The following is a 26,300-nucleotide window of genomic DNA, read 5'->3' as shown; positions in this document are numbered from 1 at the left end:
GTGTGGTCCCAAGTTAATTCAGAGATTGATAAATAAACTAGATCAAATCTGGAAATATGATTCAGGCCAGAATACTCAAAGCTACTTTGATATACCCTTGAATGGAACTTAATTTCCATTTCAGCCCAGAATTAACATGATTAGGGCAGCATTTCTCAAATTCCCTGATCTCAGGGCTCTTTACACTCTTAAAAGTGGAGAGCCCCCCAAATTTTTATGTGGGTTATATCTATCAGTATTTACCATGTTAGAAAAAAACATTTACCATATTAGAAATTAAAACTTAAAAATCTTTTAAGATATGTATTAATTCATGTTAAAATAATTACATGTTAACATACAAATTATAGTTTATGAAAAAATATATATATATATTTTTTTTAAAGATTTTATTTATTTATTTATTTGACAGAGAGAGAGAGATCACAAGCAGGCAGAGAGGCAGGCAGAGAGAGGGGAGGAAGCAGGCTCCCCGAAGAGCAGAGAGCCCGATGCGGGGCTCGATCCCAGGACCCTGAGATCATGACCTGAGCCGAAGGCAGCGGCTTAACCACTGAGCCACCCAGGCGCCCCTGAAAAATATATTTTACAAGGAAATTTTGATCAGAAGAGTGGCATTATTTTACATTTTTGCAAATCCCTTTAATGTCTGACTTAATAGAAAAGAGGGGTTCAAATTCCTGCTTCTGCTTTTATTCCCATTATGTGTGATGTTGTGACAGCGACTGTCATTGAGCCTCCAGAAAACCACCATATCACGTGAGAAAATGAGAATACAAAGACAATGATGTGTAAGAATGAATATGCAGATAGCTTTACTGTTGAACTCCCTGAAAAATGTCGTAAGGACCTCCAGGGAATCCTCAGACCATACTTTAAGAGCCACTGGACTAGGACAAAGTCCTAGGACTTAAGTCACCCTGATCTATGGTCAAACCTACAAGACTGTTCTACTCCAAATCTAGAATAAATTGAGATCAGCCTTTCTGAAATAGAAGGGCAAAGTGAAGTCTTCCAGGGCATATATCCTTAAGCCTGCCTTTTAAAAGACATGTAAGCTGGAGGAAGAAAGTAAACTCTTCTCTCATATGTTTGGTGGTCTATTGTTGACTGTGTCCTTCATCATACTTTTATTTTTTTTTGAAGATAGAGGAAAGAATTCTATTCTTTATGGTTTTTTCTTCTTATAACATAGAAGTTTTAGAATATTTTAAAGTATTTCTGCTGTGACTATAAGTACTAATAGGATGATCATAATATAGCTTTTCCTTTCTTCCTGTTATCAATATTCTACATATTGAAATTTTTTTAAAGATTTATTTATTTGAGAGAGAAAGAGAGTGAGCATAGGGAGAGGGAGAATCTCAAGCCAGCTCCCCACTGAGCACAGAGCCCAACAGAGGGCTGGATCTCACTACCCTGAGATCATGACCTGAACAGAAATCAAGAGTCAGATGCTTAACTGACCAAACCACCCAGGTACACCTATACTGAAAATGTTTAACTCTACTTCCTCACTAATATTTTTGTTTTAGAAAATACTTATTTTCCACAAGAAATATGTAATTTAATTTAACATATAATAGAATTATTTTTATTATTGTTAAAAGAAGTAATGTGTTTTTAATTCTCAGTTTTAATTTCTAATTCTTACTATATTTTTAATGCTCATTTTATGGCTAGATAAAACCCACCTAAAGGAAAGCTTTTCAGATCAGTAATTTTTTGAGCATGTAATGGAGTACTGGCACCAAAAAGTTTGAGGACCACTGTTCTAAGACATGGATGAGATCCAGAAATGGCAGAGTCTTCTTATAGGGGCCGTTGGAACCAGAGTGGAAGGAAAGTCACAGAAGGTTCAGGGCACTGATCAAACCAGGAGCGATCTGTTCACAAGGGACATGACTCCGAACATGACAAAGGGACCTCAGTTGCCCAAAAGTTTCATGAATCCCCATATAGCCACACACCAGAACACCATCTCAAGGACAGTATCAGGGGACAAGTTATCTGAGAACCTAAATATCTTTGCATAAGAGAAATTAAACATTAGACAAAGAAGCCAGTTACAGATGTGTCTAAACTTTAAAACCACTTTTAAAAATTATTTTTTTTCCTGATAATCAATGAGTGAGGGCTCACAAAAGAATCTAGGTCACAGACAAAAAATAAATTCTGTTTTCTTTGCCCATAGAAGTTACAACGTAAATCAAAATTGCAACCCAGGTACCTATAACCAAACGTTCATAGAGAATGTAAGCACAGAGAGGGGAGACAGGGTTGGAACTATGAAGGCAGAAGGGCAGAGCAGTCTGCGAATCAGAGGGCCCATGCTTTAGTCCTAATTCTGGTATTTAATAATCACGTGACTTTTCTGAACTCACACTCTTTATTCGTGGAATGAGAACAGCACCTGCTCAGCTTTACTTAATTCATGTTGGAAAGCAGGGCTACAAACTCTTCCTTTTAACCATGAAGTGCGAACTCATTTGAGGTTGCTAAGGCACTAATAATAGAACATCACAGGGGCCACGGTCCTACCCCGTAGGCCATTCCCCAGTCCACTGGGGAAGCCACCAGTAAATCGGCAATGACGGTGAGACAGGGATATAGTGGAGATACAAGCAAAGAGCACTCTGAGAGTAAAGACACTGGACACTTAAATTAGACTGGCAGTGGGTAGGTTTGGAAAAGGCTTCCCAGAAGTGGGGACACCCCATGATGGAGGAGTAGGAAGGTGTCTTAAAACGAGAAGGGCAACCTAGGTCATGAGAAGGAAACACAAAGGGCAAGGAGGCAGACAAGCTCGACGTTATGATGAATAGATCTTAAGGCCCTTTTAAGCTAATTGAATTCTTCTTCAAAAAAACGTGGCTCCTCGAGGATTTTAAGTCCCAGCTCAAGGAGAGGGCCCCAAAGTGCAGCCCTGGGCCCCTGGGGTTAAACAAAGGAAGGCCTGAGGAAGCGCAAACAGAGTGACAGTCCCATGAGGCCCGGGAGGGGCGGACACCAGTCACTTCTGGACAGAGGAGCTCGCCTTCCGGCCTGAATCCCTCAGGGACACTCGGGGATCTCCGAGGCTGCCCGTGGGGCGGGAGCCGCTCTGCAAAGCTCTGGGCAGAGGCAAAGCCTGAAGACGCCGCGGTTGACGCCCACTCCCCTAGGCTCGGCCCCTGCGGCCACACGGAAAGACACCCATTCCTCTCCCCATCCCATCACGGCCCAATCTGGAGCGCCCACCGCTGCCCTCCGCGCGAGACCCCGACTCACCGCTCCCCAGGCCCCCGACTTCCGCGGTTACCATGGCGACGGCGCATCCGCGCGCGGTAGCACCGCCCCGAGCGCCGTGGTTCCGGCGGCGCGCGAGGGTCGAGGTCGGCAGGTGAGAGTCGAGAGGGCGAGAGGAAATCCAGAGGAATTCATCCACCTGCGTTAAATCGCTGCGTTCGGGGGGGGGGGTGTTCTTTATTTTGTAAATTTTCTACCGTATGGACTGTATGTACTCTACAGTTTAAAAAATAATTTTTGAAAATAAGGAGTGCGCATTGGTTGCAGGTCCGTCTTAAGTCTTATCTTTGGCTTTTGAACTAAAGAATTTTTCCAGAAATACGAAGATGCGTTCTGAAAACTAAGAAACATTGTAATATAACCGACAGCTTGCTTAGTGTTCTAGGCTGTTAGAAGTCTTTTTCTTATGGTTTATGGTCATTGTAACCAAGTCCGTTTCCTGAGAACTCACAAGTGCCAACTATGTCAGGCGTGGAAGGGCCTAGGAAATTAGTATCTAGCTTGCTTGAGGAATTTAAGATCCAAAACAGACTTTTTTAAAAAATATTTTTATTTATTTGACAGACAGAGATCACAAGTAGGCAGAGAGAGAAGAAGGGGAAGCAGGCTCCCTGCTGAGCAGAGAGCCGGATGCAGGGCTGAATCCCAGGACCCTAGGATCATGACCTGAGCTGAAGGCGGAGGCTTTAACCCACTGAGCCACCCAGGCACCCCCAAAACAGACGTTTTAAAAGGGAGGATGGGAAGGGCTGGAGCAGGGGTATCAAAAGGAGACAGCAGAAAAGTGCCACGCTTACCCAGAAACTATATAAATGTCCACATTAATCACAGAGTGAAGACCGGGAAGTTTTGGAGCTGATTCATGAGTGAAGGAAAGCATTTGCTTATTTACTATTTCTACAAGGAAATAGTTAAGGAGGAGGTAATATTTTAGAAGAGCTCAGAACATCTGAGCTGAAGGCTGAATATCTTAGTTTTAAAATAAATATTTGGCTCAAGATCCAAGTGAAATATCAATACCATAGATCTGAACTTCTGGAATAAAAAATAAGTTTGAGAAAAAAATTTAATTATTAGATTTCTCTTATTCAAAGTAGTTGTAAGAGTCAAAATATTAGAGTTTGACATTATAGACAGGAACAATAGTCTAGAAATTTTGTCGCCTGCTAGCTCACTCCTGCAATCAACACATAGCACATTTGCTCTACTAAGCACTTATTTCCTACTGAAGTTGTTGGAAGAGCAAGATATTTTAGGTATTTCACTTTTAATATGTTATATGTATGTACTATGTTTTTCATAGTCTGGCTGAGGTTTCTTTTTTAGCATCTGGATGGGAGATGACTTCTGATGCATGATCGCGCTTGAATCTGTTTTTAATTTGTCTTCATTGGGTATGAAGAATTCTCAAATACAACTGTTTATGGAAAGTCTTAAATGGATTCCAATACTGAAAGTTAAATAGAATTCGTAAAAGATTATTTTTAGTGCTCTGAATGCTAGAAAGGATGGGAAGACTCTAAGTAGGTCCGAGGAACCTAAAAGCAAAGGGGCCCTATATTCTGCTTAACTCCATGTCAGAAACAATTGCATGATTCATTTAGGCAGACCAGGTGAGAAACAGCCTTGCGGAGGAAAATTCTGGCATGGGAGTGGCCCAGATCCAGTAGAAAGATTTTTATGATCCTCTCTAACTCCCATTCCCTCCCCCCCCCAAGTTTGGCATGAGAATATTGAAGAGAGCCATTAGATCTAAAGGGGCCAAATGGATGCAGAAGAGACGAATCTTAGCAACAGCCTGTGGGTACTAATGATGGAGGTCCAGATACGACAGTGAAGTCCTAGTGTACAAATGGCTTAAGGAGCAGATGAGTTAAACAGTATTCAAGCCCCCTCAAAATTAGGTCAGCTCCAGAAAATTATAGTGGGCTGGAGGTTTCCAAATTGATTGAAAGTAGAAGTAGACATGCCTGAACCCATTTTTATTCTTTTTTCAATTATTACAATAAATTACTTTTTTTTTAGATTTTTAAAAATTTATTTATTTGACAGAGAGAGAGAGATCACAAGTAGGCAGAGAGGCAGGCAGAGAGAGAGAGGGGGGAAGCAGGCTCCCTGCCAAGCAGAGAACCCGATGCGGGGCTCGATCCCAGGACCCTGAGATCTTGACCCGAGTGAAGGCAGAGGCTTAACCCACTGAGCCACCCAGGCGCCCCAATAAATTACTTTTTTATAGGGGCACCTGAGTGGCTCAGTTGGTTGTGTCTGTCTTCTGCTCAGGTCATGATCGTACGGTCCTGGGATTGAGTTCTGCATTGGGCTACCTGCTCAGTGGGGAATCTGCCTCTCCCTGTCCCTATACCCCTCCCCTCTGCTCCTTCTCTGTCTCTCTGTCAAATAAATAAGTAAAATCTTTTAAAACACTACTTTTTTCTAAGTAATCGAAAAAAGGATTAGATTTCTGTTACTTGTAACATCAATGTCTCATAATATGGAAAGGGGAAAATATAGTATGGCTTTATTTTATTTTATTTGTTTATTTTTTTTAAAGATTTTATTTATTTATTTGAGAGAGAGACGGTGAGAGAGAGCATGAGCTAGGAGAAGGTCAGAGGGAGAAGCAGACTCCCCATGGAGCTGGGAGCCTGATGTGGGACTCGATCCCGGGATTCCGGGATCATGACCTGAGCCGAAGGCAGTCATCCAACCAACTGAGCCACCCAGGCGTCCCAGTATGGCTTTATTTTAGAAACATGCTGTCCATCGAGATAAATTCCCAAAATGAAAGTTGGAAAGGATAAAATTGCAGGTAGGTGTTTTGCTTATAGATGAAAAAACTGTGCATGAATATTATCAGTTAGAGGATCAATGTTAACCTGGAGGCAGGTTTCTAGCAGGATGCTCTAGTACTCTCTCACCCTCTCCATTTCAACAACTTTGTGTCAGTGACTTAACTATAGCCCTATAAGGCACACCTAACAAATGACCCAATGCTCAGAATAACAAATAATATGATAGAGGATAGCAAAATGAAAATCCAAAACTGGGGGTGCCTGGGTGGCTCAGTGGGTTAAAGCCTTTGCCGTTCGGCTCAGGTCATGATCTCAGGGTCCTGGGATGGAGCCCCACATCGGTCTCTCTGCTCAGCAGGGAGTCCGCTTCCTCCTCTCTCTCTCTCACTCTCTGCCTATTTGTGATCTGTATTTGTCAAATAAATAAATAAAATTAAAAAAAAATCCAAAACCAAAGGGTAAATAGAAATTCAAAAGGCAAAGAAGTGGGGAAAAAGCATTCAAAAAAAATTGTAAAAAAAAAATGGAGTCACAAAATAAATAGAGAAATAAATGCATATGTAGATAGAAACAGGCCAAGGATATGTGGTTGAAAGAGGCAGGAGATGTAGTTAAAGGGGTTGGAAGAGGTCAGACAGCAACACAGAGAACAGTTTGGAGGAAGGTAAGACAACAGGCACGAAGAGAAGCCAAGGGTGACTCCCAGGTTTCCCCTGGGTGACCAGGTGGCTAGGGGTCTTCTAATTCAGAGAGAGGGTTTGAATCAGGATGATGTGTGCAGTCTTAGACAAGCAGAGGCAGAAATACCAGTGTACCTCCAGCCAACATACATTTGAATCTAAAGGTCAGTAGAGGCGCCTGGGTGGCTCAGTTGGTTGAACGTCTGACTCTTGGTTTCAGCTCAGGTCATGCTCTCAGGTCATGATCTCAGGGTCGTAAGATTTAGCCCCTCCACTTCCCCCACCAGGCTCTGTGCTCAGCAGGGAATGTGCTTGAGATGCTCTCCCTCCCTCGGCCCGTCCCTGTGCCTGTGCATCCTCACATGCATGCTCCCTTCTTTTCTCTCTCTCCTCAAATAAACAAATTTTTTTTTTAAAAGCTCAATAGACAAGACTGGAATATAAATAAAAATTTGGGGGTCCTTGGCATATAAATGTTATTGAAAACCTTCAAAGAGTTATCCAGGGTGATGCATAAAAGACCAGAATGCTAAGGGCAAGCAATGGGAACAGGAACGTTAAGGAGTAGGCAGAGAAAGACAGGGAGAGAATGAACAGGCCCAGGTAAGCGTGGCAGCATAGAAGCCAAGGAAATCGTTTCAACAAAGACTTGGAAAAAAAAAATAACAATGGAATTTGGCACTTGGGGTAACCTTTATGGGATCGGTTTTAGTGAAGGGTAATAGACAAAAATCAAGAGTGCAGTGGACTGAGGAATGAAGGAGGGAGATGAGGAAGTAGACCACTAGGAATAGAATATTCTAGCTTTGAAGAAGGTAGAATAAAAAGCTTTTTCAGAAAACTGTCTCTTGCAGGAAGTATCTTTATTTTTAAGGTAAGACAGGTTTGGCATTTGTCAGACATAACATCAGTGTGATTGGTTTAATAACAATAATTGAAATGAAGTGATGGTAGAGAATATCTGCTATTCTTTTGAGAAATTCCAATAAGATGTTGAAAAATAAGAAATGGCTCAGTTGTTAAAGGAATACAAAGTATCAAGGGAGATGTTGTGGCAGGGAGAGGATCACAGAAGCCCACGTGTATCTATAATGTGACAGCAAGAATTTGCTGAAAGAGAAGATTAAGAAAAAAGATGACCCATGAAGTAAGATCCTAATGGAAATTGAAGGGTAAAGGGCTAAATTATCTATGGAATGATGGCCTCAAATAGGAGGAACTTCACTTGCTCTTCTAATTTTGAAGTGCAAAAAAGTAACAGAAGCTTGGATGCAGTTAATTTTTCATCCTGTGGAATTTATGGTTAAAGAAAACCCAGCTTGGGCACCTGAGTGGCTCAGCTGGTTAAGCGCCCGCCTTCAGCCCAGGTCATGATCCCAGGGTCCTGGGACTGAGTCTCACATTGGGCTCCCTGCTCAGCAGAGAGCCTGCTTCTCCCTCTGCCTGCCGCTACCCCTGCTTGTGCTTGCTCTCCCTCTGTGTCAAATAAATAAATAAAATCTTAAAAAAAAAAAAAAAAGAGAAGAAAACCCAGCTTGATGACCTTGGACTAAGAATGCTTAAACTGAGGGAGAAAGGCATGAGAAGGGTGAGAATAGCATGAAGATTTGCCAAAACAAGTAAAAACTTTGGTTGCACTGAAGAGGTGATTGAGGTTGAAGACTATGAATTTGAAGTCAGCTCAACCTGCCCAGTTGAGTGATCTTCTCCAGCAATGTCTCCAGCAATGCTCAGACACCCAGTTTGGTCTGAAGTTAGTATGACAGAGGTAGGCAGGTAAGTGTGGATGAAAAGCACTGTGGATGAAAAGCGCTGGGCAGAAAAGTTGGCCCTTTTCCCTCAGCTTCTGGGAGGTAACTTCTAAGCCCTTGGAATGAACTGCCTGGCTTTGTTTACCTGGAGCCCTTACACCATGCTGCATGAGTCTATGCTAACAATGCAACTTATACTAGGACCTGAGACCATGCAGCATCAGCTCAGCCTATGCCTCAGCTGGAGACTAACCATTTCTCTAACTCCTACAGATCCCTTCCTTCCACTCTGACCCTGCTGCTCATTATAATAATTGTATCTACCTGGCCTCTGATGATTAAGTTACATCATCTAGCCTCTCTTCTGTGTATGAGGGAAATGGGGCCATCCTGACATCCTCACCATAATCAGGGAGCCCAGTTCTGTGTCAGCATCTCCTACAGTCAATCTGGTCGACAGGAAGAGAGCCAATACTGAATTTATTAATGGTTCTGGGTACCCCTCTCAATAGCACCTTCCTTATTACTTTGGTAAATGGTCTGTCCTCCAGTCCCTCCCATGGAATATAATTGCTTGGTGGGTCTTCTGGGTTTACATAGGATATTGACTCTAGCATGCTCATTTCTTTGAACTTCTTGATCTCTTATTCTACTGCTTTCCATGGAAATTCTGGCACCTTTCCTTCACTTAGTATGGGTCATCACTTTCCATGCTTATGAAGCCATTTTACAGCATGTTTGCACCATCTCCTGAGATCCTTGCCAGGTTAAATTCTGTATCCCAGCAGAGTGCTTCAAAATTAATTAAACCCCCCTGTTCAACTTTGTATTCTGTCTCCCCAGATCCAGTATCCCCAGAACTCAGTCCTGTATACACTCACCCAGATCCTGAACTCCTGGGATACAGTCCCTTTTACTCTCTCATCATGTGGATTCTCCCATATCCTGAGCTCCTCAGGGTATACGTTGTCCTTTCCTACATTATCAGGCCTAATGTATACCCAGCTGGGTAACTTAGTGCCTTATTTCTATTTACTAGCCTACTGGTAAGCCTAGACAAGGGAAGATAGGGCTGATCCTCAAAAGGTTCATGTTGTCCTACAGCAAGGAAGGAACATTAGCCTGAGGGAAGAGGGGGTCACTTCTTTGGCTCAAAAGGTTCAGGAATTTTTGGGAATTAAATACTTTGGGGTGCAGGAACCCAGATGTCCTCATGCCATATATCAAGTTCCCACTCTTTCCAACTAGTACCCTGTTCTTGGCATAGCAGACTTGCTGATACATTCTGCTGCTCTTATGATTAAGTCCTGGAACTGGTCCCGAGCTTTTCCTGCCCTCTGGTTGCAGAAGATGAGAACCTATTTGTTACCTAAGAAATCCTTTGGTTTTCATGCTTTGTTTTTATTTTATTTTTTTTAAACTTTATTTATTTGACAGATAGACATCACAAGTAGACAGAGAGGCAGAGAGAGGGGGAAGCAGTCACCCCCCTGAGCAGAGAGCCCAATTCAGGGCTCGATCCCAGGACCCTGAGATCATGACCTGAGCCGAAGGCAGAGGCTTCACCCACTGAGCCACCCAGGCGCCCCTCATGCTTTGTTTTGAATAGATAATTACTCTGCATTTCATCAGATGACATCAAATGAACTTAGCCACAACCCACTCCTATTTCTTCTTTATATTTCTAACACCTGATACACTGGACCCATAAGAATATTTCCTCCCACTGAAATACACAGTTTGCTAATAGTGGAGGTTTTCACAATTGCACTGCTGTTGTGTTAGGGACTAATTACCCTCTTTCCACTACCAGTGAGTATATATCTCTACTAGCCTGGCAAGCTGGTGCTCCAACACCAAAAATCCTGTCTTCCTAACTGCTTCCTGAGCCACTCCTGGCATTCCTAGCACCAACCGTCATTGTGAGGCTACTCCAGAAACATATTCTGAGATGGAGTTTGGCATGCAGGAAATTAGACTTGGGATCAAGACCTAGAAAGAAAGGTAAGGAAGCAGGTCAGAGAGAGAAGTTAGGCTACAGTGCTATCTCAACCAAGGCCCGTGCAGACTCTCTGGGGAACTCTGTAGTTGGGATGGTCTTTCAGAGTTGTCCCAAGATGGGGCAAGGGAGCTGTGTCTTTGTACCCCCGTATCAACTAGTCACTGGCTAAGCCTTCACTGGAAGGGAGGAAGGCCTTGGGTGGGCAGCTCTCTTCTACCAGGGTGCTTCCCACAAAAGGCTAACAGCTGAGATCTGTCTGTTCACGGCACTTCCAGTGACTGGTGGATTACATCCATCATTTCTGAACGGTGCCTGGCTGGCGTGTTACACGGGTCACTATATGCCGTCAATTTGACATGCAGCTCCATCCATCTGTTTTTCAGTATTCAGATATTGCTTTTTTTCCCCAATTAAATCTTGTTTTGAAATTACTGAACACATTTAAATAAAATGCCTGTAATTTTATTGAAATAAAAATAAATGTTATCTAAGTAAATAATAAATTTTTATTCAAATAAAAGAAGATTTCACTTAAATGAATTTTTAGTTTTTAAGAGCATTTAATAAATTAAAATTTAAAATGCAATACTCTCAAAGAAATCTGACTTCTATCCCTAACCTTTCTGTTATCTCCTTTTCCTCTAGCCAACCATTTTCATTAAGTTTCACTTTATCAGGGTGCCTGGGTGGCTCAGTGGGTTAAGCGTCTGCCTTCAGCTCAGATCGTGAGCTCAGGGTCCTGGGATCGATCCCTGTATTGGGCTCCCTGCTCAGCGGGGAGTCTGCTTCCTCCTCTGCTGCTCATGTTCTCTCTCTCTTTCAAATAAAATAAATAATCTTTAAAATATATATATATAAATATATATAAATACACATACACCTTCATACACTTACATATCATATTTCCACACCTTGCTTAATCAAAGTTATCATGTTACACACATCACGCACTTAGTTTTTTTCACTTAACAATATATCCTGAAGAAGTGTCATGTAACTGTTCCAAGATCTTCCTCGTTTCTTTTTATAGCTGCATAATCCTCATTATGTGGATATCCCATTGTTTATTCAATCAGTCCCCTATTGAGAGGCTCTGTGGTTGTTTCCATTCTTTACCTGTTACAAAGAATCTGCAGTTAATAACCTTATGTATAACTTTTTGTTGTTGTTTTTTTTTTTAAGATTTTATTTATTGGGGTGCCTGGGTGGCTCAGTGGGTTAGGCCACTGCCTTCGGCTCGGGTCATGATCCCAGGTCCTGGGTTCGAGCCCCGCATCGGGCTTTCTGCTCAGCAGGGAGCCTGCTTCCTCCTCTCTCTCTGCCTGCCTCTCTGCCTACTTGTGATTTCTCTCTGTTAAATAAATAAATAAATAAAAATCTTTAAAACAAAAAAAAAGATTTTATTTATTTATTTGACAGAGAGAGAGAAAGAGAGAGAGAGAGATCACAAGTAGGCAGAGAGGCAGGCAGACAGAGAAGGAAGCAGGCTCACTGCTAAGCAGAGAGCCCGATGCGGGGCTCAATCCCAGGACCCTGAGATCATGACCTGAGCCGAAGGCAGAGGCTTAACCCACTGAGCCACCCAGGTGCCCCTGTTTGTTTGTTTTTTTATATTTTTGCAAGTGTTTCCTTGGGATAGCAGGATTGGTGGGTCAGAGGGTAAATGCTAATACATATAGGCTAATATATATGTGTTATATTTATATTATATATAATATAGCTATAGTGTGCATTTTTCTTATTATCAGCAAGAGTAAACATTTTCAAATGTTTAAGGGCCATTTCTTTTCTTGAGGACTGCCTTTTCATGTATTTTGCCTAATTATCTATATTATATGTTTTTCCTATGTATATAGTTGATTATGAATCTTTTGTGATATGTACTGCTAATATTTTTTCATGTCATTTTTTTTACTTCACTTGTAATATTTTTCCCATGGAAATTTTTTTTTAAAGATTTTATTTATTTATTTGACAGAGAGAAATCACAAGTAGGCAGAGAGGCAGGCAGAGAGAGAGGAGGAAGCAGGCTCCCTGCTGAGCAGAAAGCCCGATGTGGGGCCCGAACCCAGGACCTGGGATCATGACCTGAGCTGAAGGCAGCGGCTTAACCCACTGAGCCACCCAGGCGCCCCTGGAAATTTTTTTTAAAAGATTTTATTTATTTGACAGAGATCACAAGTAGGCAGAGAGTGGGGGTGGTGGGGAAGCCGGCTCCCTGCTTAGCAGAGAGCCTGATACGGGGCTCAATCCCAGGACCCTGAGATCACGACCTGAGCTGAAGGAAGAGGCTTAACCCACAGAGCCCCCAAGCGCCCCTGTCAGCATCATTTAAGCCACAGTCCACATAATCACAGTCCATACAAAAGGTGGTATGTGAAAGACCACCTTTATCACATACTAAATTCCTGTATTTCTTGGGTCTATTTCTGGATTTCCTACCCTGCTCCGTTTGTCTGTCTGTTCATACACCAAAACCACAGTTTTAATTATAGCAGTTTCAGAACATGCTTTAATAATATCTGTCAGGGTTAGCCTACTCCTTTGCCACTTCTATTTTTAGACTATTTCTGGGTATTTGCATATGTCTGTTCTTCCATATGAACTTTATATTCAGTTTATCTAGCTCTGTCAAAACTCTGATGGTGACTTACTTGGATTGCACTAAATGTATAAATTAACTTACTGAGCACTACCATCTTTGTGAACTTGAGTCCTCTTATCTAATGACATGGAATGTCTATCTGCTCGGGGTTACTTCTGTTTCTTTCAGGAGTGTCTTATAGTTTTCATTTAACTAATAACCCTTGACAGAGAGTTGTAAAGAATTCAAATTCTATCTGAGAAAACTGAAGACCAAAATGACCAAGTGATTGCTTGAGATCACAGAGTTAGAGCTAGGACTTGGCAACCATCATAGTGCTCTCCTCTGTCCCACTCTCTTACTCTGTGGATACATCTAGGGAACTGGGAAGATGCTCTGCTGTTGTCTGATTTGTGCTCCGTCCTCCTGCGTTGTTCCTGAACTTCCCAAAGCATTTTCCCAGTTCTCCAGCTCTGTCTCCTGCCACTGTCTCTAGTGCACTTCTGCCCAAGTTGTCCTTGCCACTCTGGCTTTGTTGTCTTTGCTGAGAACACTCCTCCTCCCTCCCAGCTCTGTCACCTAGTAACCCCCATCATCCTTCATGTCTCAACCGAAGGGGCACACCCTCAGGGAAATCTTTTGTGTTAGTTATAACATAAAAATGTTTTTGCTCCATAGAAATGTATCCCCCCAAAACAAACATGTATTATCTCACAACTTTTGTAGATCAGGAATCCAGGCATGGCTTAGCTAGGTGCTGCTGCCTCAAGGTCTCTCATGCTGTCAAGCTGTAGGCAGTCTACAATCTCATCTGAAGGCTCATTTGGGAAAGGATTTGCTTCCAAGCTCACTCATGTTGCTGATGGCAAGACTCAGCTCCTCATGGACTATTGGATTGAGAGCTTCAATCACTTGCTTGTTCTGAGGGAAGTCAGCTGCCATATTCTGAGGTGTCCTATGGAGAGGTTCTCACGGCAAGGAAATGATAGAGGCTTCTGGCCAACAGTCAGCAAGAGGGAAATGAAATTTGCAACCAAAGCTATAGTCCTTTGGCAAACTAATCCTGAACGTGACATTTCATTACTTTTACTGTCTTCTATTTGTTAGTTACTAGGTGTAGCCTACCCTCAAACAAGGAAATTACACAAGGCCATGAATACCATGAGGCAGAGAACATTGGGGGTTATTATAGACAGAACTGTGTGCCTCACTCCCACTCCCAGCTCTTATGTTGAAGCTTTAAATCTCATTGTGACTATATTTGGAAATAGAGCCAATAAGAAGGTAATTAAAATTAAATGAGATAATAACGGTAGGGCCCAAATGTGACAGGATTCATGTCTCTATAAGAAAAGAGCTCTCCCTTACCTTCTTCCCACCTCAACCTTTTATCTTTCTTCGGGGATACAGTGAGAAGACAGCCATCAACAACCCAGGAAGAAAACTCACCAATAACCAAATCAGCTAACACCTTGATCTTGGACTTCCCAGCCTCCAGAACTGTAAGAAATACATTTCTGTTGCTTAAGTCACTAGTTTTTGGTTCTTTGTGGTGGCAGCCTGAACTAAGACAAGAGCCGTCTTAGAGACTGTCCACCCCACCTTCCCATACCCTCTAGATGAGGTCTGGACTCCTTACTACATAGTTTCTTTAGCATGTGGTAGGTCTCTTTCAGACAATTATCCCACCAGTAATTAAACAATTAATTGCACAACTGATGGTTTAGTTTTAGAATATTTCTGCAAGAATGGAAATTCCATAAAACAAGGAAACCTGTGCATCTTGTTTACTGCTGAACCTTGGGTCCAAGCACAACATTTTATACACAGCAAACAATGTGTAATTTCTAATTTTTGAAAGACTATAAGCAACCTTTGATGAACTGTTTGGCTCTTGCTACTGCCTCATACCCAAATCCAGATAAAAATATATTTTAGGATATTTTCAACCAGAAATGCAGGCTCCAGGGCATCTGGGTGGCTCAGTCAGTTAAGCATCTGCCTTCAGCTCAGCTCGTGATCTCAGGGTCCTGGCATCCCGGGATCCCATTCAGTGGGGATCCTGCTTGTTCCTCTCCCTCTGCTCCTGCCCCTGCCGTGCTCCCTGTCTTTCAAATAAATTAATAAAATCTTTTTTAAATTAATAATTAATTAATTAAAAAATTAAAAAAGAAAAGAAATGCAGTCTCCCCATGGGCACACTTACTGAGGGCACAAAAATCCCCCAGTTGTTGCAAATGCCCGGGTTTTTGTACTCATATTTCTTTTTTTTTTAAGATTTTATTTATTTATTTGACAGAGAGAGATCACAAGTAGGCAGAGAGGCAGGTAGAGGGAGAGGAAGGGAAGCAGGCTCCTTGCTGAGCAGAGAGCCCGATGCGGGGCTCGATCCCAGGACCCTGAGATCATGACCTGAGCTGAAAGCAGCGGCTTAACCCACTGAGCCACCCAGGCGCCCCTGTACTCATATTTCTAAATGGAACTCTCTAGGCCTTGATGTATATAGAAAGGGTTGATTCACACTAAACTGCTCCACTTTAAAAAAAAAACAGAGTTAGCAGAAGCACAAACCAGATCACAGTGGGCTGGAGAATGAATCACAGCTTTACAAAAGTAGGAGGAACTGGGGGCTCCTGGGTGGCTCAGTGGGTTAAGCCGCTGCCTTCGGCTCAGGTCATGATCTCAGGGTCCTGGGATCGAGTCCCACATCGGGCTCTCTGCTCAGCAAGAAGCCTGCTTCCCTCTCTCTCTCTCTCTCTGCCTTCCCCTCCATCTACTTGTGATCTCTCTCTGTTAAATAAATAAATAAAATCTTAAAAAAAAAAAAAAGTAGGAGGAACTGCTCTTATCCTGGCTAAGGACTTGAAAATTCTGTCATTGCTTAGCAGCATTTCTTATATTTTAATACCTCCTTCATTATCATTTTCTCATGTTATGAGCGAATCTAAGGATCACCTTTGAAGATGTTTGTTACAACAGGCGATTCATAGAAGAGAAACCTGAATTCCAGCCACACATATGAAAAGATGCCTTAACTGCACTAGCCATCAGAGGAAAGTGCATTTAAACCACAGTGAATTACCATTTTAGACTCATCAGATTGGCAAAACAAATTTAAAGTTGGGAATCACCAAGCATAAGATAAGGTAGACAAACAAGAACCTTCACACTCTGCTAGTGGGAGAGGCAGCATGCCGCCTTGGCTGAAAACACAGACTCCGGAGCCATTGTGTATGGTCTCAAGTCCTGACTCTGCCTCTTTGGCTTACCCTGACTTTGAGCAAGTTCATTAAAATCTTAGTGCCATCTGTAAAATTGAGATGATGATGATGATAACATGATAGATCCTAACTCAGGAGGACTAGTGTGTGTATTAATGAGTTAAGAAAAGCTCCTAGAACAATGTCTGGCATGTAGTTCATGTTACATAAGTATTTGCTAGTAGTTGTAGCAGGAATAGTAGTAGTTGTTATCGTATAACAAAACAACCACTTTAGAGAGCAATTTGGCTAGTGCTAGCAAAGTTGAAGATATACATAGCATACAACCCAGCCATTTTACTCACACTTCCTATCCTAGAGAAACCCTTACAGATGTACACAAGAGAGCATATGCCAGAATTTACATTGTCGCATTATAATAGGCAAAACTGGAAATAGTCAAAATATCCAACTGCAGGATAATAGATCTTTTTTTTTTAATTTATTTATTTGACAGACAGAGATCACAAGTAGGCTGAGAGGCAGGCAGAGAGAGAGAGGTGGAAGCGGGCTCCCCACTGAGCAGAGAGCCCGATGCGGGGCTCGATCCCAGGACCCTGGGATCATGACCCGAGCCGAAGGCAGAGGCCTCAACCCACTGAGCCACCCAGGCACCCCAGGATAATAGATCTTTTAAAATCTGTGGTACAATGAAAGTGACCGAACAGGACAAATGGTAGTTACACATGTGGTGAGCACAGCATAATGTATAGTGATGTTGAATTACTATGTTGTATGCCTGAAACTTCATTATTATTCATTAACATTGTGTGCCGACTATACTCACATAAAACATTTTTAATAAAAACAAAAAAGTAAACCTCTCCTTTCCCCAACTAAATCACTCTCCGTAACATCACCCTGTTTTTCTTCTTCTTAGAGAGCATTTGCCACCTAATGAAATTATTTTGCTTATTTGTTTACTTGTTTTTTTGTCTATATTCTTTTATATGAATTAGTATGCTTCTGGCTACAAGTAATAGAAACCCCCAACTCACTTTAAAATGTGAAATTTATTATCTCACATGAGCAGATGTCCAACCATAAGGAAGTTTCTGGGCAAGGGAAGATGAGTAGTTTAAAAATGACATTCAAGGGGTGCCTAGGTGGCTCAGTCAGTTAAGTGCCCAACTCTTGATTTTCTCTCAGGTCATGATCTCAAGGTCGTGAGTCAGGCTCTAAGTCAGGCTCTGCACTCATTGGGGAGTCTGCTTGAAATTCTCTTCCTCACCCTCTGCCCCTCCCCCCCACTCTCTCTCTAAAATAAATAAATCATTTTTTAAAAATGACATTCAAGGACCCAAATTCTTTCCGTCTCTGTGTTCTACCATCTTTATTGTCTAGCTTCTTTCTCCTGTGGATTCCCTCATGTTTGTGAAATGGTTGCAATGGTCCCAGGTATCACATACAGACACAACAATGGCCAGAGAGAAAAGATTCAATCTCTTCCTACAGCTCTTCTAAAAATGGGAGGAAGTCTTTCTCCACAGTCTTCATTAGATTTTCTCTGATTTTTTCATTGGTTAGTACTGAGTAATTAGAAAGTCAACCACCATAACCACATAAGTCCTCAGTAGAACTTCAGGATGTTGTCTATTTCATTCACGACCGTATTCCCTAAGCCTAGAGTAGTACTTGGCACGCAACTGCCGCTTCCCAATGGCACATGGGAGAAGAATGAGGCATAAACAAGTCGGCTATGAGAGAAAGGGAGCAGGGGCTGGCTGTTGAGAAGACTGCCGCCCCAAATGACTCCCCAGTCCCGAATTTATTAGATAGAAGACAGCAATCAACAAAGGAGTTGAAGGAGATTACAGATAAGCAAGATATGTCTGACTGAGCAGTATAGGATTTGTGGTTGAGTAAACATATTTAAAGGGATCATCTAATTAACTACAGGTGATCTCTGCAGAAGGGGAGATAAGAGAAAAAAGCAGGTGGTCTTCCACCCTGAGTGGACTGGGCACTCCCAACTGCTGAGCTGCTTGGATGTACATCATCCTTTCCCCCAGAAGCCTGCTCCTAGTACATGTTTAAGCATGTTTGGTCAGTACATTGTTCTGAGGGACGGTTACATGCAAAAGGTGTTCATTTAATAAATAAGTCCATTTAGGGGGCATATGAAGAGGAAACAAAACTGACCTTTGTTGAGTGCCTACTAAATGCCAGACACACAACATGATCTTCATTATTATTTACTTCTCAAAACAACTTTTTTAAAAAAAAGGTATTATTCTTTCACACAAAGAAAACTAATGCTTAGATGAAGAACTTTGACTAAGGTCAAAAAGCCAGTTAGAGGACTAGGATTTGAAACTATGGGTGTCTGGATCTAAAGGCCATACATTTCTCACTACAACCTAGTTAACAAAAGGTATTCTTTCCTTTTCAGAAACAACTGGACAAATATGTTAACCCCAATGAAGAACACCTAAAGAAAATCTGATTAAATTCATGCTTAAGCCTAGCAGTTATCAGGAAACCAGCAACAGTCTTTCACTTATATTATTATACTTGTACCCCTTACCCCAATCACTTGTTTATTGTCAAAATGGATAGCAATGATCAGATGGCTGTGTGCTCTGGTAAAATTGGGCAAAGGACAAACTGAAAAATAATTTTTCCCCTTAATGCTAAAATGAGTTCACAGAAGAAGTGTTTGAAATGTCTGGATAAAGTGTTTGCACAAACCACTTTGTTTTTCTCCTGTTAATCTGTTTGTTTTTGGTAAAGTGTGTGGATAAAACCCTCGTATCTTGAAAGCTAAACTGTGGGAAATCTAGAAGGTCAGGTCTATTTCTAATTTGACTGTGTATCGTCCGCAGCTTGCACATAGTAGGGGCTCACTAGGGTCGACACCGCTTATGCACGCACCAATCATTCAATCCACAATTGGGGACAACGTCGTGCCTATAGTGTGCAATAGGAGACCCACCAGCTACAAATATATCTTTTTGTGACTACACCCATCTTTTCGTGGCCTTCTGCTGGGGAAAACAAAGAAGAAAGGAGGAGGCTTCCGTATTCAAATACTGCCAGATCACCTGTGAACTCACAAAGTAGTCTCCCTTGGAACAGGTGGAAGACAGGCAGTCTTCGTGGTTATCCGAAATCTCCAGTAAAGGGCACAGCTACTTCCTGAGCCACACCGGAACCTTTGGGGGGCCTTACAGGTTCCTGAGGGAACGACTTAGGAACAGGACCACTTCCGCTGCTGAGGAGAGGAGAGGGGTGGGGAGGAAATAGCTCGAGGATCACCATCCTGCTTGCGCTAGCGGCGGCTGAGCGGCAGGCAGAGAGGGGGCGGCGGCAGAGAAGAAAGTGACAGAGCCGGTAAGTTAGCCGCCTTGGAGCAGGGGACAGTGGACAGCGCCCAGGGCTTGCTTTGCAAATCTTGCCCTAAGTTGCTGAGCTGCCGGGTGAGGTAGAGGGTCGCGCTTTGCCCGCCGCTGTCAGTCGGTGCCGAGAAGGGGCTCTTGGGGCGCTGGGGCTGGGCCTCGCGGGGCACTAGACGGAGCCGAGCTGGCTGACCGCCCTACCCCGGAGTCCGGGGAGGCGCTGGGGTTCTCACCCTGGACAGCTTCCCCGGACTAGGGCTGGAAGACGGAGGGGGCGGGGGAAGGAAATGGGTACCGTGCGTCCCATTTAACCCTAGGGACCTAGTGAGACCTTGCCAGGTGGGTGTTGGACATTGTTTCGGGCACTGAGGGAAAGGCTTGTAAGGAGAATGTGAGTCTGGAGCCAGAGCTTCTCTGACATGTACGTGCTTCCCCCTCAGTCGGAAGCGGAGTTGTTTTTAAAGGCAAATGTCCAACCCCCTACACTCTCCGCCCGCCCCCGCCCCCCCCCCCCCCCCCCCCCCCGCTCCTGTCACTTCGGGACAAGTTAAAGCTTCAGATCCGTTGTTAAACCTGCGTGTGCCCTATCCGATCTGTCATGTCAGTACGGCTGTGGGTATCTGGTAAGTGTTCTGTAGGCATACTTGATGGTGAGATCGAAGTTAAAGCACTTCTTGAAGAGAGGACTAACCTAGCCATCGGGACTGTATAGCGCACTTTACCTCTCCTTCACTTACAATCGTTTCAGCATTCCGTAGCCTTATCCAGAGTAGGGATAGTCATCTTAAAGACACCAAATAAAGGTTATGTTATGAATAAACGCTTGTGGTATAATATAAAATTTTTTCATTGAACGAAATGATTATGTAGAGGTTGTTACTGGAAAGATCAGAAATAGTTTTTTAAGTTCCTGCTTTTCTGTTGTCTTAGGTTCGGCTTTAGAGCGTTGTGAAGGGTACTTTTCATGGTGCATGGAAGGAAAGCCAATGCGCAGGTAGGCTTTTAGGAAGAAAACCTTCGGTTTCACTGATTGAAATTCAGCACGTAATAATTGAGGACTTCATTTAATTTTTTTTTTAAAGATGTTTTCAAACTTTACCAGATTCTGCTTGGAACTAATGATTCTTGTTCTAAAGTAAATAAAAACTATTATCAGGAATTAATCACTTTTGAAATAGGGATCCAGTATAGTACTTAAATTTCTAAAGGACATTCTGAATTTTATGTAGTTACTAACATTTAAATTTCCCTTTTTGCATGGTAATTTTTGGTGATAAATAATCATCAAGTATAATTACTTGATGGGTTCATTGGTCTTCAATTACCTATACTATACAGGTTCATTGGTCTTCAATTACCTATAGAATATAAAATGTTCTGTTGCCATAGTAGAATATTAAGTGTTTGTAACACAGTGTACTGTATATCTAATTATGGTTTTGGTTATTTCGTTGATTATCAATAATACATTTGTTCTGTGAAGTAAAATAGCTGCATTGCAGTAAAGATTGTTGAGGGACTAAAAAAAGGTATTGGCCATAATAACTTAGCCCATAGAAAAATAGAACAGAGTGTTTAAAAAAAAGACAATTTTAAGCCCTCCCAATTCTAGAATTTAGTAAGTTTTTTAAAGATTTTATTTATTTATTTGATAGAAAGAGAGATCCCAAGTAGGCAGAGAGGCAGGCAGAGAGAGAGAGAAGCAGGCTCTCTGCCCAGTAGAGAGCCTGATGTGGGGCTCAATCCCAGGACCCTGAGATCATGACCTGAGCCGAAGGCAGAGGCTTAACCCACTGAACCATCCAGGCACCCCTAGATTTAGTAATGTTTTTTCTTAATCTTTTCTAACAAATAGATCTAGAGTCCTTATCAAAACAAAATCAGCCTAGTTCTATTTCTTTGTTCTTTAAACTCATGTTACATTTATTGAACTGAATGTATTCATTACAGAAACAGGTCTGGCAGACCCTTTTAAGAGAAGAAACATTTCATGATGGGGGAATGACTTGTAGAACCAGGAGCAAGAACCAGAATATCTATCTTTTTCCAAATCTGTTATTGAATTTTTGATTGACCTTGAGCTATTTGCCTTCTCTGTGCCCAAATTTACTTTTCTAATGTGTCTGACCAGGGTATTGGGAACTAATGGATGCTTACAAATGCTTTGAGATCTCCAGATGAAAAGACATTATGGATATAACAAATGTCATTATCTTATTTGTATCTAACTCTAAGTAGGAGTAATAATTGACTGCAAAGTACATGAAGAAATTAACAAAATATATTAAATGCCTAACAACTTCATCCTTTATCATGGATGCAAAAACCACTCATTGCTTCTCTTCCTCAGCTGCCATAAATGTCATATCTTATGTAATTGCTAAAATAAGAGCTTATTTTTTAAAAAGGGAAGGCACAGCGTGGGAATGTTTTTGGTTTATCAATAATTTCTATATAAAATATTCACTTAATCATCCATACCTACTCTCTCTCTTTTTTTAAATTATGTAATACTTCCAGTTATTCAAAATCAAGTTGAGGGGGGTGCCTGGGTGGCTCAGTTGTTAAGCATCTTCCTTGGGCTGGGGTCATCATCTCAGGGTCCTGGGATCTAGCTGCACATCGGGCTCCCTGCTCAGCGGGGAATCTGCTTCTTCCTCTCCCTCTACCCCTCCTCCAGCTCATGCTCACATGCTCTCTCTCTCTTTAATAAATAAATAAAAATCTTTTTTTTAAAAGATTTTTATTTATTTATTTGACAGAGAGAAATCACAAGTAGGCAGAGAGGCAGGCAGAGAGAGAGGAGGAAGCAGGCTCCCCGCCGAGCAGAAAGCCCGACGTGGGGCTCGAACCCAGGATCTGGGATCATGACCTGAGCCGAAGGCAGTGGCTCAACCCACTGAGCCACCCAGGCGCCCCAAAATCTTTTTTTTTTTTTTTAAATCAAGTTGGGGAATTCTGGTGGCATTAACTGTTAAGCTACAGCTCTTTCCTCATCATTATCACATGGCCAAAGCCCAGCCTACCATTCCTCTCTGATTTAATTTTACTTTTGCTTGCATTAAGTCGCCTTTTCTTCTTGGGATGTTATATTTGCTGCTGCAGCCCAGAAGTGCTGGGCTGTGAAGTAATGTTGATTTTACACTTAGCTGCTATTGGAGGAGCTTCAAATGAGAAGTAACTGTATGTTAAGATTATTTGAATACCTCTTCATCTTCCTACTAGGATATAAGCTCTTTGAGTCTCATATGTATTCCATATGTTTGTGTCCCTGGCACCTAATGATTACCAAATAGTAGTTTAAATGACTACCCAGTATCTGCAGACTTCTCTTCTGAATGCCCCCTGTGAAAAAATATGAACAAGAGGAAGATTGAAAACTATTGAAGAAGGTATTCTGATGCTTAAATATAACGTTTTGTGAGATGGCTTGACATCTTATTAGTAAAGCTTCATTGCATTCATTTATTTAACTAGTCATTATGTGTACAGATAACAAAATTTAAAAGCTACAGTAAGATATTCAGTGAAAAATAAGTCTCCCAATGCCAACCCCAGCTCCGAATTCTCTTTATAGGCCACCACTATAAACAGTTTCGTACTCATTTTTCATAGACATTATAATACATATACAATCATTTATAGAATATCTCTCTTTTTGTGAAAACACTAATGTCAGCATATCATGCACATTCTTCTGTATCTTTCTTTTTTCACTTCCCATATTATTTTGTAGATAGTGATAAATACATATAGATCCACAATATTCTTCTTAATAGTTCAATGGTATTTCATTGTCTGTAGGTGCCATAGTTAACCAGTCCTTTTTAGAGACATTTAAGTTATTTTGCTGTTACAACCAGTTCAGCAGTGACTATCCTTGTCGGTGGTTTTTCCCCAAATGTGTATGTATAGAATAAATTCTTAGATGTAGAACTGCCCAAAAAGTATGTGTGTTTTTAAATTTTGGTGGATACTGACAAATTTCCTTCCTGGGAGATTATACCAATTTATAGTCTCACCAAGAATGTGCCTGTTTCCCAAGATACTATCTTCTAACCATTTATTTCATTTAGAGATATTAAAACATTTTGCAATGTAATTTCCTCTTTCTTTAATTATATAAGTAGGAAACGGAGCCTGGTTTTATTAGGAATTAGTTTATTTACCAAACATTTATGCAGTGCTTGGTATATGCCTGTACAGTGCATATATACAGATGAAGGGATGGAAAGACATGTAAATAGACACCATAATACAACATGAACAGAATTTTAATAGAGATGTAAACATAGAGAAGGGAACTTCCACTCTGTAGAGATGAGAGCATAAAAAAGATGGTGATATTTGAGCTAGATCTTCTAGAAAGGATAAGGATTTGCTTTACAGTAAAGAGTGTACTTTTTAAAAAAGATTTTATTTATTTATTTGACAGAGAAAGAGAGAGAGATCACAAGTAGGCAGAGAGGCAGGCAGAGAGGAAGGGAAGCAGGCTCCCTGCTGAGCAGAGAGCCCCATGCGGGGCTCGATCCTAGAACCCTGGGATCATGACCTGAGCTGAAGGCAGAGGCTTTAACCCACTGAGCCACCCAGGCGCCCAGTAAAGAATGAACTTTAAAAGATAAGAACTTAAAGAAGGAAGTTAATTAAAGACACCATAAACAGAAGGAACAGTCATGGGCCCTGCCCCTGAAAAGACACCAAGACCTCCAAGTATATGACCTGAATGAGGTGGTAAGTATATCAGGAGTGTAGAGTATGTGGGGGCAAAAAAGTGGAAATGGGAAAAAAAAAAATAGAAAATCAGGCTGCAACCATGGGAAAGAGTTTGGCTTTATCCTGTAGGTATTTAAGAGCCAATGTACATTATTACACAGATGAGATTTGTTCTTGGGGCTGAAATTTGGGAAGATAGGGCATAGCCTAGAAAGAGGGAAGAAATGATGGCAAAGAAATGAATTTAAAGGAGTTGTGGTAGTTTAGATGAAACCTGACAAGGACTGAAAGTAGATTTATGGCAGTGGGAATTGAAAGAAGAGGATGGACTTTAGAATTGTTTAATAGTAACATCAGAAGGATTTGGTGAATATAGAGTAAGGAAAAGGTAATGCTATAAATGACTCTAAAGATTTCAGCTTGGGGGACCAAGTGTTGCCATGATGAGATAAAAATTACAGGAAGAGGAACAAACAGGTTTCAGTAAGCCAAGAACAGTTTCTCTTTCATACACTTCAAGATTATTATGTCTAGCAAACAGTAGCATGTAATTAGAATATGGGTTTGGGGCACAAGAGAGCAGTTTGAGCTGGAGATTGAAAAAAAAGAAGAAGAAATTTTATGTCACCAGTACACAAGAGGTTCTTGAAGTTGTAGGCGTGAATGAGAGTAGAACAGAAAAGGAGGATGCCAAGGACCAAATCTCAGGGAATACCATTGGTGTTCAAGGTGAGGCCTAAGAAAAAAAGCCAGTAAAGATTCTAAAATGCAGAAGAAGCTTAACATTGCTTGGGTCTTATTTTATTTCATTGTATCTATAGAGTTTTTATTGATAATTTTCACTCATGGTGAAAATTAGATGAGCTTCTCCTTGAGTTCAACTTCAAATGACAAAAAAGAAAATCCCATTCAGATCTAGTATCTTTTTTTTTATTTTTAAGATTTTATTTATTTATTTATTTATTTATTTGAGAGGGAGAGTCAGAGTCAGAAGCAGACTCCCTGCTAAGCAGGGAACCTGTTGCGGGGCTCTGTCCCGGGACCCTGAGATCATGAGCTAAGCCGAAGGCAGACGCTTAACCCACTGAGCCACCCAGGTGCCCTCACATCTTTAGAATTTCCTGTTTAGTCAGTCTAAAATGTATGCTTAAAAATAGTTGCATGTGCTGTACCTTCTTGATCTGACTCTTCCTTGGTGTGGCAGGCACTGTAGGTTGGCTTGCAGAACACCTCTTCCTCCTTTCCTTTACTATGTAGAAACAAGAAAATGAACTACCATGTTTCGTAGCATCATCTTTGCATTCTGGGATGGCTGCATAACACCATGCTGCCAATAAAATGTCAGCAGAAGGTGCTAAGAGGTATTCTAGGAAGGCATTTGCTTTCCTCACATAAAGGGAGACTAGCTTGCTTGCGTGCTCTTCCTCCTTCATCTGGAATCAGGTATAGAATGTAGTGCTAGTGGGTGCCCTTCTAGTAAGCAGAGCTGGCACTTTGGGATGTTATTTCTGCTTTAAGGATTCATATACTCCTATGAGTAGCTTTCTCTGTTCAAGTGTGTTCAGGATTTTAAATGAGGGTCAGTTCAGCTGAATCTTTTTTTTTTTAAGAGAAGTCTGTTAATTTCCAAATTAAAACTTTTGAAGTATAAAAGGAGAGATGTTCCTTTAGGTAGGAAGCACAATTCCAGGTTAAGAAATGATTCTGTAGGTCTTTGGACTATAAGATAGATCTTGATCATGAATGCTTGAGAAGCAGAGACTATGTTTTCTAAACTTTTTATTGTGTTTGACTTCAAATTTTATTAGCCACTTATGGAAGATGGCTCTTTCCTCAGTTAAGACTATTACCTTTGGAAGAGAAGAAGGTCTAAGGAATGTGTGACATGA

The 26,300-nt window shown here is 41.5% G+C and overlaps 2 protein-coding genes and 1 long non-coding RNA gene across 4 annotated transcripts in view; 2 read left to right on the top strand and 1 right to left on the bottom strand.

Annotated features, from left to right (window-relative positions):
* ANKRD45 (ankyrin repeat domain 45) overlaps positions 1-3,375 on the bottom strand; it is a 50,992-nt gene extending 47,617 nt beyond the window's left edge. For both annotated transcript variants that reach the window (XM_047705570.1, XM_047705569.1), the window contains exon 1: positions 3,271-3,375. The gene's annotated coding sequence lies outside the window, so the exon portion shown is untranslated. The remainder of the gene's footprint in view (positions 1-3,270) is intronic.
* Positions 3,072-18,880, top strand: LOC125086321 (uncharacterized). The gene is made up of 3 exons (XR_007123155.1): positions 3,072-3,382; positions 14,508-14,599; positions 18,750-18,880. It is a non-coding gene; the product is annotated as an uncharacterized LOC125086321 (long non-coding RNA).
* A 718-nt stretch (positions 18,881-19,598) lies between these two features.
* The window catches only part of KLHL20 (kelch like family member 20), a 68,731-nt gene continuing 62,029 nt past the window's right edge, over positions 19,599-26,300 (top strand). Inside the window, exons 1-2 of the mRNA XM_047704843.1 lie at positions 19,599-19,690; positions 20,626-20,689. Coding sequence (XP_047560799.1) covers positions 20,667-20,689 — 23 coding nt within the window. The 5' untranslated portion in view covers positions 19,599-19,690; positions 20,626-20,666. The remainder of the gene's footprint in view (positions 19,691-20,625; positions 20,690-26,300) is intronic.

The sequence above is a fragment of the Lutra lutra genome, chromosome 15 (genome assembly GCF_902655055.1).
Source record: "Lutra lutra chromosome 15, mLutLut1.2, whole genome shotgun sequence".
Classification (NCBI taxonomy): domain Eukaryota; kingdom Metazoa; phylum Chordata; class Mammalia; order Carnivora; family Mustelidae; genus Lutra; species Lutra lutra.
This window is presented reverse-complemented; position numbering and strand designations above follow the sequence as displayed.